The sequence below is a fragment of the Telmatherina bonti genome (genome assembly GCF_933228915.1).
Source record: "Telmatherina bonti genome assembly, chromosome: 11".
Classification (NCBI taxonomy): Eukaryota; Metazoa; Chordata; class Actinopteri; order Atheriniformes; family Telmatherinidae; genus Telmatherina; species Telmatherina bonti.
In genome coordinates this window covers 27,822,033-27,835,677 of record NC_136629.1, presented here as the reverse complement: position 1 = coordinate 27,835,677, position 13,645 = coordinate 27,822,033, and the positions used below count along the sequence as shown (strand labels likewise).

The following is a 13,645-nucleotide window of genomic DNA, read 5'->3' as shown; positions in this document are numbered from 1 at the left end:
TATTAAGGTAATTGAATGTTTTGAAGTGGGTCCTGTTGTTTTCATGGCCGGACCTAAAAATATCCACAATAAGCAAAACAGAGGAATATGAGAGGAGGGAGAGGTGGTTTGTTTATTGAAGTTCCCATGGTAATTCAAAGGTCATTTGCAACGGCAAGTTGCCATTGCAAGTTCTAACCAGAGATAAAGCCAGAGAAAATGTGATTTTCATTGTCATTGTGCAGTTTTCTTTCCTTACACCATAATCAGTGTTTTGTGCAATGTTTATGAATTTATCAAGGCGTGCTATATTTTGCATTCGAATGATATTTCATGTCTGGCATGTCACACATCCCAATAACACATTGCTGCATACATACAGGCTAAACAAGATTCACAAGAGTGTTGTGAGTTTTTCCAGGTCATGCTCAGAGACCAAAAGCAATTAGCAAAGTTAACACAGGCATCTCATGAGGCATCTCGATTCTCTCGTGGTACAAAAGATAATGAGCATAAGAGAATTAATTTTTCCAAAGCACTGCAGTTTGGACCAACACGTAGATCTTCTGGAAGTAGGTGGTAGGTATTAGGTATGATGAAAGTCAGCATGGTGCTTTAACACCATTAGAATTGGAAAGTAACGCTTTAATAGGAGCAGAGATGATAATGGAACCATATTTTCCAAGTAGGAGGACCATATTTAGTCACTCTGCATTAAAAAAAAAAAAAAGCAGATGAATGCATCAGTATTTAAGTTTGTCAAATGTTTGTTCTTCCAGCTTATTTATGACATTGCTATATTGTGACATGTATTGTTATATATTGTCAGGTATTTCGCTAACACACTGACCCGTTTAATATAGTTTAGACCATTTTTTTTTTCGGTCTGCGTCGGTATGTTTAGGGAGGAACTTGAAAGAAAGATATTTTGTAAATTATTGGTGTGATATAATGTCTAATTAACTTGCAGACACATGAGTGGAATAAACATTTCCCTTTAAAACAGAAATACATTCAATGTAGTCAATGTAATTTGTGTGGCTGCATAAACAGATTTATGATTGGATCAATATTGGAGAATAAACTATGTAAATATCTGCATACTTTCCTGCAGCTTGGTTGTAGTTTTTGCAGTCTCACTACTGTCAGTCTAATTATTTATATTAGCTTTGCTGGTAGTTGTAGTTTATTTGCTTTGGATTTACAGTGACTGATTCATCCAATCACCTGCCCAGAATTGTCTTAAAGCACTTAACCCTCTAGAAACAGTTTGGACAACTTCACAGATGCTTTTGTGTAATAAACCATCTGCCACATCAGGTTGGGCTGAGGTTCTTTATTAACGACTGTGAATCCATATTACAAAAGATTAGCCATGAATATGATTGATTACTTTTAATGTTTTAATGATAATAAAATCATTTTGAGTTTAGAATTTGGAAATAAATCACAAATTGCGACAACTTGAGGATTAAATGTGAGGCCCATAGTGCATGACATCCACTATGAATCAAGCCTGCTCATGGTTACACAATCGTCTCTGATCCATCTTGAGACAGAGGTATTCCAGACACAACACCCAAGTTCTGTCATCACCTTAACAAGAAGAGGTCCTTTTATAGGCCACCCTTCATCGCCACAAAGTCTACCAAGCTTGTCTTACTCAACTGCCATATTTCTCACCTTACGCCATTAATTAGTTATTAGCTGCTGTTTCTTTTTTCACAGCTGACATTGATCACACACTAATGATAGAGTTACGGGCGCAACATTCTGCTTAAGAGGCCTCTTAGAGTAAAATAGCACTTGTGTATCCACATGTGCCCTTCTGCAAGTTAACGTGACTATGCGTGAGTGTTCACACACGAGTCGGCTCGTGTGGCACCGTGGGATCAAGAGACATGAGAAATAGAAACAGAAGTGGAACAGGAACAAGGGCATCCCTTTAAGAGCAGCCTGCAGAGACTATGTCCTACATTCCTCTTTGTTTCATGGGAGCAGAGAGGAGGAAGAGGAAGGGATGAAGGATAAGGGATGAGGCAAGGTATTAAAGCAGACTCAGATGTGGGTGGGAGAGGATGCAGTATCCTCCCATTGAAAACATCACCAAAATAGCATCGGTTTGGCAAGTGAAGATACTGCAGAAGGTTGGATAAGGCAGTGTCTTATCATGATTTATCATGTGCACCGTGAAAAACAACCAGTTTGTGAAAACAAACAGATGGACGGTCAGTTTTTAGTGACGACATTGCCATTACTATTCATTCAAAAAGCAGTTCTCCTGACAAGAATGTGGTTGCCAAGTCAGGGAAGTGTAATCTATTGAGCTCAACAGGGTAGGCATCCAATTAAAAAGTCCCTCCTTTGAAGCTGTGTTTTTATGAATGTCGGCAAACATAACACCTGCCGGAAAAGCCCCACCTGCACAAAGGTGGAAACAAAACACCCCATTGCAAACTGATGCCAGTTCTCCACAAAGGTATATTTCTTTCAGGATTTTATCAAGTATGTATAAAATATGTGTGTGCGTGTGCATGTGTATGTTTCCACATTCTTGCCCGCGGGGGACCATACTACATCACTGAAGTAGATTTAAAAGCCCATCATGCAGCTCTAGTCTCCCAAGATTCAGCCCACTAGCACTTATTCCACCAAACATCTCTTTTCACCGTTACCTCAGGGACTGAACCATAATTCCTCCCATTAGTGTTGCCTTTTTTACAGACAATTTCAGAATGATGTTTACTTCATCCAATGGCCAAAATAGCAGATTGGCGGAGAAGCTAAAAAGCAAACCATTGAGCCTGAATGACTCATGAGTCTGTACCTTCAATATTTGGCAGAGTAATTGCAACCATTAAAAGGGTAACCTATAAATCTGTGCTCATTGATCCCTTGGTCATTAACATTTAATGGTAAGGAGGTTGGGGCGGGATGAGTGAAGGTCATCTGTAGAGCAATTTTACCATGTGAGCATCATTGTAGCGCATGATCAGCCTGGATCAGAAAGACGAATAATGTGCTTGTCACAAGGGAAGTGTGCATGCTTGAGCGTGTCCTTGTAAGGACTCGTATCTCAGATGGGAAATTTCACAAGTCAAATGCTGCAAATGCTGCAAAAGTTACATGTTTACTTGCAACAGGCAGTGTAAGCACAACAAAAATTTACTCATTTCCAAGTAGAAAACAGTTCTCTTTTGTAGTTAGTATGAGGCATCTTGGGTTATTCTGAAGTTCAGATATCGTTCGCGATAGATTCCAGCCGAGATGGAAACTGTCTCAGAAGACGGTTGAAAAGAGATAAAATGTCAGGTCAGCTCTCTGACATATGGCAAATGGTGCCAAGCACATCAGAGGCTTCAGTTGCAGTGCTGAATGTAAAGTTGTAACAAAAGCCTTGCCTTGTTTAGGATGTCAACACACCCCTGCATCCCCACCCCCGCTCCCTTTGGGGTGAGCTGAACCTGCTCTTGGTTGATCAGTAGCCTCACCCCTAAAAGAGCATGTGCAGACTTCTGTGACAAGCTTGAGCTAATCACGATGATCAGGGGCCTTTGCTTATTGGGAGCATAGAGAGATCAGGGCATTGCTTCTGGGAAGCCAGCTCACACAGAAACATAGAATGATGAAATATTGCAGGGAGAAACTGCAGCCCTGATCTGAAACTAAACGGTGCCTGCATATATTCCCTTTTCAACCCCGAAATATTAAATGCTGCAACATGAAGCACATGTAAGCATTAGATGCATAATAGTCTGTAAAGAAGTGGATAACCATGGGCTTAGCCTGGTACCTGTTGATTTCAGATTCTCTGTTTATAGATAGTGTATAACCTTTTAAAATGATAGGAGCAAAATGTTGTAAAACAAGTAAAAAGTCTCAATAACAGGAATGTGTGATACAACTTTCATTTACTGGGAATCAGGAGGTTTTGTGCATCAGTAACTTTCCAAATGTAATGCACACTATATACAGGAGCAAGGCTGATAGCATCTGAGGTCAAGCTGTTCCCTTATTGGAAGCATTAAGGATTTGCCATCAATTATTGATCATCATTGAGATCAATGGCTTTAATACATGAATTACTCTTAATCCCTGGCGATCTGAGTTTTATGAGAAGATTAAAAACTTTTGCAAGATGTAAATGTGGACCTTGATCCCAACTTTTGTTTTAGAAGAACTGCTGCAGGCAGTGAAAAGCAAAAACGGAACAACAGCAGAATATATAAGGCGAAGCAGGGGACGCGGAGGAGGAAGTAAAGGTTTTTATCCCGAGGTACAAATGTGTAACTGAATTTATGCTACGAATAATTTTCTCCTGCTGTGAGGAGATAAGACTGAACAAGTTGGATTGTAATTTAGATTTATCTATTTTGAGTTTTTTATGCAGTATCTGTTGGTGTTTTAGACTCTCGCTTTCCTCAGGGACACAATTTCACAGTTAACAGACTTCATATTAAGGCGAAAAAAAAACTACAGTAGCTAGTCATTACTTGAGGATAAAATGCTGCACAGCAGCCAACAAAGGAACGACTAAGATGACAAAGTAAATATGGTCAATGTGTTCTGGTCCCTTTGCAATCAACCTTCCATAACTCCAGGCACTGCAATAAATAGCTGAGGCTTTGTTTTGATAAATCAGTGGTGCATGAAATAAAGTGCAGTCAAAGCCACGCACGTTTAGCGCACAGGCTACTTGAACAGGCTGCTTGCACACATTTTTATGTAATTTCTTACTCAAAAACTAATTTGTTTTTGCTTAGTTGAAAGCAATTAGATAGATCACAGTGGTTCATGTGTAGTATAGCACATCGTTGCAATATTGGAATGTGAAGACGTTTATTCATTTATGACTTCAGTATAGTTTTTATTGGCTACAGTTAACCTGAAAATATTTATTTTCAACTTTTCATACTCTTGTCACTGGGAAATTTCATACATTTCGCTATGTATGTATTATATATTTGATGGATAAATGTATTCCTCTTTTTTTTTTCTTTGTTTTTCTTCATTCCTGGGAGCCTTTGTAAGATCTGGCCGAGGACAACAGATGAAAATGAGCTATTTGACTGAATCTGGCATGGATTTTTTTTGTGTCTTGTCCAGCAAATCTGGCATGTTAAAAAATTTGCTATTGTATTAATATGCACTATCGTTATCAAATTTCATTTTGAATGAAATAAACAGCTTTTTTAATAGTTGGCAGGTGCCATCCAAAATTTTAAGTTTTTTGCACAATGCCTTAGACAAGGGAAAAAAAACAAAAATCAAACACATATTTCAAAATGAGTACATATTACATGATATTTTATGTGTAGATACTCAAACTATGTTTTTTCTCCCTTTTTGTTTTCTCAAAGTACTGTTGTGCATAGGTTTTTAAAAAAAAAACAGCTTTATCACATCAGGTGGAAAAAGTAGGTTTAGATTAGAACCTTTTTCCCTTTTACTGTTTATTATTCAATAACCCTCTGGTTAACATCAGCGTGGGGTATATAGTGTAGTGATATATCAACAAGGACTAAACTCTGCACTTTAACTTTAACATGTATACATTGCTTTGTATATTGATATTCATGTAATGCAGCTTTAAATCAGGAAATCCCATACTCAAGAAGGCTGCAGTACTTGCAATAACCACTGCAGACAGCATCACTTTTTCTACACTGCACAACTAATTTAATTGAATTAGGATAGTAAAATGTTTTTATCTGCTCCTGTTATCCGCTATATATATTCACCTGATGCTTTGGCATCTTGATACTTTATACTATAAAACTTTCTGCCAACATCAATAAGGCTACATCTCTACCAGAGAGAATCCTACAATCCCAAAGTCTCCCTTTATAGGTACAGTTTGTGTCAAGATGGTGTTAAAGTAACCGCGATGATGCAGGAGAGATGCCAGGCCTGCAATCTGTCTCTGGAAGACTGCCAACTAGGATTTCACATAAACCAACAATATCCACACTCCCGAGCTCCACATAGAACAGGCTTCCTAACACATACACTAAGTATCTCTGTTACCATGGAAACTGATGGGTCTCTCATTGACAAAACCTCAGATGCAGATGTGTATGTTTGTGTCCTGATAATATGTGTGAACACTGCATGTTCAGAGTCCTTGTGGGGGTGTGAATATGTGTATTTTCTTTTAGAGACTATACTCAGAGGAGGAAGAAAAAGCACACATATACAGCTATTATTAAGGTATAGTATGTAGGCCAGTATAGTAAAGCACATACAGAGCTACGTTTTTCCTATAGTCTCATCACTAATAATTTGACTTAATTTCCACACATACATCATATTGATACTTACTCTGAGGAGTCTATGAAGTATATTCCTAGGGCCCCGATGCTCAGTGCAAACACTAACACCACCTGAGGAGAGAAAGAAAATAGAAATATTTTAATGCATGACCGGCATAAATCTCCTTTCTTTTCTGATTAATGTAGTGGATAGTAAAGAAAGTGCTGCGTTCGGCCATAGTAGACACAATAGGCAGCTATAATTACACAGTGACTTGCCTCCTGCAGGTTTGCAGAATGTTAGACATTTTCAAAAAGCAGGACCTGAATAATGAATGCTCCCTATCTGTCAGCAGATGCAACCTAATAAATGCAGGCAGTGTAAAGTCAAGTCTGCATGACCAGGAAGCAAAGACAGGACACAGATTTGTAAGATCAACTAATGGAAAGTGCAGCAACAACGTTGTGTTTACGGTGCTAATGGGAAGTGCTTCATCAAAAGTGCTTAGACACAGTTATCAAGTGCTGACATGCACTTCTCTACTACTAAGCACAGTCAAGGTTTGCATTGTGCAAAGTGTAAAAAGTGCCGGACACTGGTTGGCGTGATGTTTTAGTCAGTGTGACTATCTACTGACTTATAAGGTAAGGTCAGGAGCAGAAGCAGCAGTCCAGCGTTTGAAGATACTTTTGAAAAATGTAGAAATTATTATCGTAAAACGCTGTTATGTAATCAAAACACAATTTGCAGACTGCAAATACAAAAATACAACTGCAAATTGAAGCATCATCTTAAAAGGAAAAACAAAACAATACATTAGATCATAGTATGACACAAACAGAAAATGATCCTTTGAGAGCAGAATAAACTAATGCTCTGTTTTTATATTAAGCTTCCTCTTGTTCTACTCTTGTTAGGACTGGTGCCACAATAATCTCCTCCAGCAAAGGGCATTTGCCAGCATTTTAATTCACATTAACATCATCCCCCTGGTCATCATAATCATGATCTTCGCAACAGCTGACCAGTGTAGCGATGCATAATGGTTCCTCCCCAACAGTCCTTTCTCCCATTCAGCCATCTCACAAAAGAAGCCCGGTGTCCCTGCTGATTTTGCCATCCATTATTGATGATGGGAGCTTGATTACTTTCATGTGATGCTCTTTTGTATGGATTTGATGCATTGTTGCAGAAGCATTAAATAAATACCCCCCATTTTATTGCATTTTTAATAGTTTGCCGCTTGAATGGAGGACGGTGGCAATTCTGGACTTAATGGTGTCCCTGGTAGGAATAACCTTACAATCCTGACATCAATGATGCTTCAAAGAAAGGAGACAAGGCAAAGGAGGTTTTGAAGGTTTTGGGGTTTTTTTTTTTAAATAATGGGCAATTCATTGGTCTGATAGGGTCATAGTATTTTCTGATCCATGTGAGGTTTTTCCATTTGCAGCAGTATCCTTAATGTTGTGCTGGTGCTGGACTGTCAAACTATCCTCACTGTCACATAGAAGTATCACATAATACTGCATCTTACATCTTTATCTTTTTTGTCTTCATATAGTTTTATTTTGCTGCTATTGCTTGTTTGTTTTGTTTAACCTATAATTTCTCTGTCCTTGGAGCAACTACAGTATACAACAAAACTACATTTAATTAATGTGGCCAGAAAATCTGAGGACAAAAATTTGTCCTTTCTGTGAATATTGACACATCAACACCTTTAACAAGGAGCGGCACCATTTTAACTAAAACACAAATTGAAAAACTCCTTTGTTTTAGATGTATGAAATATGCAGTCCCAGGGAGGGAAGCTCAGTGTTTGAACAGCTGGAGTTAAAAGGAAATGAGGAAAGGAGAGCTGGGAGAAGGGTTTCAGAGTGTGACTGAGTTGTATGCGGTTGCTGAAAAGCACGAGCAGTTAGTAGTGAACACCCAGCGATGAGCTGAACGATAAGAAGCGTCATCATCTTAACTGACCCAGTTATTCAACTGTGACAGCAAGTCTACCCCATTTATCATTTTATCCCCCCCCCCCACTCTCTTTACACAGCATCTACAAGGGCTAGCATTTGACTTCAAATTCACAACCTACTAAAGACGACCAACTGAATGTCTGTCACTGCAAATCAAGACTGATGTTATAAACAAGGGAAACCTTCAAAAAGGGTAAAGACAGCCGGGTATTTCCTCTGATTAAAAAAAAAAAGATTGCTAAAATGAAAGGATTGCTAAGAATAGCTGCAGCTTTGTCAGTAGAAATTGTAAATTACTGTAAGAGGCTGTTTATACACGTGTTTCCTGATTCATATGTGATTAGGTGAGTCACATCTGCTACCAACTGGAAAATGCAAGCATCATGTCAGAAGAGCAGCATTCGGACATGATATCTGTGTTTTCTCTAGCCGTGTAGGTTTTCATTGGTGTATCCCTTGCGATATTTAAAGCGCTAAGCTATATCTGTCAGATGTTTTCCAAGGTGCACTTTAGCAGGCGCACGGGAAGACTGCAAGTGTAAACAGGGCTGCAGCTAATGTGTGTGTACGCATGTATGCGTGAACTTTAACGTGTGAGGGTCTCAGGTTCCAGTACTGCAAGCGGGATAAAGGTAACAGCTCTCATGTGACACCTTCAGAATTGTAAACATATAATAACTTACATCCAAGCAGATGTGTGAGACTGAGACTCTTGAAATCATCAGGACTTGTCTGTGGAAGTGTTCTAAAACTGGGCCAAAATTTTACACACCACTTCCCTTTTCTTACAGGGATCATGTGTGATAACTCCCCCTGTCCTTAAAGTTCACCCTGTGACAACAGACTCTCGGAGACAGGTGATGTGGGCTGACAACATACAGGATAATCACTTCCCATTAAGGCCAAGAACACAGGTCAAGGGAGCAGTGATACAAAAATTCTTGTCCTCCATTTAAAGAATATGGATGTTGTTTTCCATGTTAAACAGAGAGGGAGTGCCTGCACATGGCTGCATTTCACATACATTTTGTTTAAACAATCTGAATGAAATTGTATGATAGTAATGCCTTCATTTAGGCTAATTTGGCTAATTTTGTTTGACATATTAAACAAATATTGTATTGCACGTATTAATGCTGGCGCCAAAAACAAGGTTTTATCTTCACTCGAGCTTTTCCATAGCAGCATTGTAATATTAATCTTGTCCGTCTGGATTCTGGACAAGACAAATTGACCTCATGGAACTGACCACCAACCTTGCTCCATCTCCTTAGTCACAGTTCAGACCTAATAGCCTATGAAAGGAGGGAAAGTCATCAAAACATGATAGTAAGTCATAACTGATTGTCCAATAAGCTAAAAAAAAAAAAAAAAAAAAAAAAAAAAAAAAAGTCTATTATTTGGTGCTTTTATACCTGAGACTTTGTTAAAAGACATAAACGCATTAAGTTTCAGCTCTTTGGAAACTGCAGGAGAATCATTTTAAAGGTATTTTCTCTTTCTCCTACTTACTGACAATAAAGAAATCTTAATTTCAAACAAATGAACACATAATTAAAAATTGTTTCACAAAAAAGTAAATAAGTAATGTTTGAACGCAACAAAACAATACACGGTTACAACATCAGCCATGTAAACAACAGTTGTTGGCAATAGCTTAACAAAACAGAATTAGACAGAGTAAGCAGATAAAAGGTGAAGTGCGGGAGTCTTGAGAACACGGTACATGCAAAATAATGTTACACTGCAAAAATGTTTTACTTCTTACAAACCACTGGTCTGCTCTGAAAATATCACTACCTTCAACAATCAGAGAAACAAATAGCAGTGGAAGTGAAGGAGAAAACCAAACCAGTAAAATAAACACTTTCTCAGAATCCTGATGGGCTCTCCAAGATTACATGATAAGGAATCCTTGGTGGGACATCAACAATGCCCATCAGTACCGTGAGGCATTGGGATAAGCTTGTTTATTAATCCAGCCTGGCTCGGTGGGTTAGCCAGAAAGACGAGCTCCAAAATGTCCGATTGATGCACCAGCCAAAAAGGATTTCAGACTTCCACAGCCAAAGAAAGCTCTGGCTAAATCTGTGTACTCTTCCTGCTTTTTCATGGTTTAAATCCACACAAATACAATATGTGGTGCATCAGTAGATTTCAAACAAATGAGAGAGCTGCAGTCAGTAAATATTCATACATGATCTACAGGGATTTTAAATTACACTGAAAACAGATTGCCCCCCCAACCCGCCAGTCATAATGTTTGCACAAAGCAAACATCAGCATTCATTCCAAAGATTTGCTTTCATAACTTATACTTATAGCTTATCAGTCATGGGTACACACTATTGACAGAGACCAGATCCCACAAGGAAACAGAATCACATGACAGTGCATGAGGTGAGAGTGTAAGTCTCTCACGAGGGGAATGTCAACAGATGAAACCTCCATTAAACTTTGATGGCATGCATCCATTCTGAGGCACACATTGTGATCTCCCCTTTCCCTTGGGTTCAAATGGCAGGGGGCTGAAGACAGCCACACGTATGATCTCCCATTCTGTCAGAAAAAACACTCTGTATTCTAGTCACTCTCCACATAACTCAACCTGAACTTGTGATTGATTGCGTGACATGGAAGATATAACAGACACACAGCAATTCACCCAGGAAATCATCACAGTTACCATCAAAGACTTCACTGTAAAGATGATTGTGTTCACATTTGGTTGTTCACTATGTCTAAAAACTGACATTTATAACCAAGTATACCCAATTATTATCAACAATATGGTGTGATTACTTTCAAAAGTGAAATATTTTTGTAAACACATATTCCTTATTTGAAATTGATCAAAGATTGATTACATATATAAAACCAGTACAAAGTTTTCTATTGAGTTCAATGGGTAAATGTGTCCAAACCTTTGACAGGTAGTGTATTTTGAGTTGTAGTGTACACCATTACAATGTGCATTGAGCATTAAGTGGATAGGTGTATAAGTGTGACTGCATGTACACAGTTTAGGGTTGAGAGGCTACATGAGAAGTGAATCAAGCCAACTTTATAAAGAGCCATACCAGTGCTCTCTCCACTTCCTATGAATCATTTAATGTCATTTAAGGCAGAAGTTGCACGTTGTCACAAGTTGTACAACTATCTGTCATCCTTAGATTATGCCCACCAGGTTTGGATATAACAATGTACCACTAGCTGTGTGAATAATTATGAAAGCAAATTTCAGTTCTGTCATCAAACACTGTCTGAAAGTCATGATTTCCTGACAGAACCCTGAGTCACAGTTGATCATTGGTGAATCAAAGAGTCTTTGCACTAACCAGTAGGCAAACTGGCCTCAGTCAAATTACCCCCTCACCGTCACTGGTTCACTACAGAAGGTGAAACTTCTTCGCTAAGATTGAGAGACAGTTGTTTGCAAATTGAAAAGGTCAAACATCATCACAGTTAACTTTCTTTAGTGTGTATTTACTCGAGCCACTCAGAGGAGGATCCAGCTCACGTCACTAGTTTGTGATGTCAATAAAAATGGCTGACTACCGGTGAAAATTGTTGCTTTAATGTTATCAAAACAGATATTTTAAGTCTTTCTATAATATCACAAATAAAAACAAATCCAGTGTTTGAAAGCTGAACCCATTCAATTTGACAAGGATCTATTTAAAGTACTTCTATGTCTTCTTGTTTCATAAAATTTGATGAAAACTGAAATGAAACAAGAAATAAAACATTTTACATTGATAGAAGTTATTGGATTTCAGTGCTGCCTTACTGCAAGGAAACCCCTCTACAAACTGTCCTTCCAGAAATTTTCCAGGAACATGAGCGAGGCCATCTTAATTAAAATATGGCACCAAAACTTGCACCTAATTTTCTTTTCTTACTTTATTAAGTGCTCTATTTTGTCTTTTATATGAATCATACCAATATAGTTAAAACATTTTAATAGCAAAACAACCACATAACAGACATTTTTCACTGGTGTGTGTGTCAGAATTTGAGGTGGATTACCGTGGGAACTTATAGGGAAAAAGACTGTTGGAAGAAAGCAGAACTAGAACAAATGTTAAAAAACAGATCAAATCAAGTAAATCTAAACTGGCCTGCTGCGATGACTTACATATGAATATGACTGATCTAAGTAATCATGTCTCAGTATTTCTGTAAACTCTGAATTCAGGATCCAGAACTATTCCGCAGCTGTTACATGTGCAAGTTTATTTTGTTGATAATATAGATTTATGTCTAATTTTTAGGATTAAAGCAGAGGAGAGAATAAATAAATTGATTCATTACAGAAAAAAAAAAAAACTATGGCTCTCTATGATGCACACAGCAGCACAGTCCTGCCTTTTCTCTCTGATCATGTCTCCTGCTGGCCGACTCCTCCACAGCCAGCTCCTTTTCTGTTCCTGCCAAGGTCATACAGCCACTGTATCTGGGGAATTGGCTGGCAAAGGATTGCTGGAAAGAAAACTAGAAGTCCTTCAAGAGCCATCTTTATCCTCCATCTGTAGTAGAACTCTGCAGCACGAAATAAATTAAGCTATTCGAACTGCCAAAGAATTTACTGGGAATACTGTGAAAATTGGAAGATATTCTATATGTAAGCATTTTTATCTTTATTAAAGACACTCTGACCCACGTCTTAGTATGTTTAATCAAAAAATTTGACCTTACCCGTTTTTTTTTTATCCTGGAATTTCTTGAAAACCATTTGAGCTTTACAATGAATATAATATAAAACTCAGCACTAAACAAAAAGGAAAATACATAAAATATAACTAAAATATAATTTATGATAGCGCTGTATCATTAAGTAGAATAAAATTTCACTGATCTTTTCAACAAAGAAAAACACTAGTTAAAGGGTTGTATTTAACACATTAAAATAGCAAAATGTTTATGTGTGCATTTAGCTCTGATGGCAGGGCATTTTTTTATTGTCGTTGTTTTTTGTTGTTTTTTTTTTGTTTGTTTTTTGCTTTGTTTTCTTTTTTGTTTGTTTTTTAAAGAAAACCTAAATAAAATAAGATCGCACCTGTGGCATGAGGCTCTTGAGACGTTGTAAAACGCTTTACAAGTTTGCACAACAAAAGAAAAATTATTACAAGTTAAACAAAAATAAATAACTCAATTTAATAAAAATTATATATATATATATATATATATATATATATATATATATATATACACATATACATATATATATATATATATATATATATATATATATATATATACTGTATATATATATATATTGTCCATTGGTGTTTTATGAATTCAACCTCAGCTCTACATTTATGTACAAATATGATTTAAAAAAGAATCACAGGATGGCCACAATGTCATGAGCAATGACTCAAAACTGGAATTTCCTGCAAGGTTGTTTTATACAGAATTGTACATGAAATTCTTTT

General features: G+C 37.5%; 1 protein-coding gene across 6 annotated transcripts in view; it reads right to left on the bottom strand.

Moving 5' to 3' along the window:
- Positions 1-13,645, bottom strand: part of LOC306762630 (calcium-activated potassium channel subunit alpha-1a) — a 147,345-nt gene that overhangs the window by 72,740 nt on the left and 60,960 nt on the right. For all 6 annotated transcript variants that reach the window (XM_079249187.1, XM_079249185.1, XM_079249186.1 and 3 more), the window contains exon 3: positions 6,301-6,362. In XM_079249187.1, the coding sequence (XP_079105313.1) occupies positions 6,301-6,362 (62 nt within the window). The remainder of the gene's footprint in view (positions 1-6,300; positions 6,363-13,645) is intronic.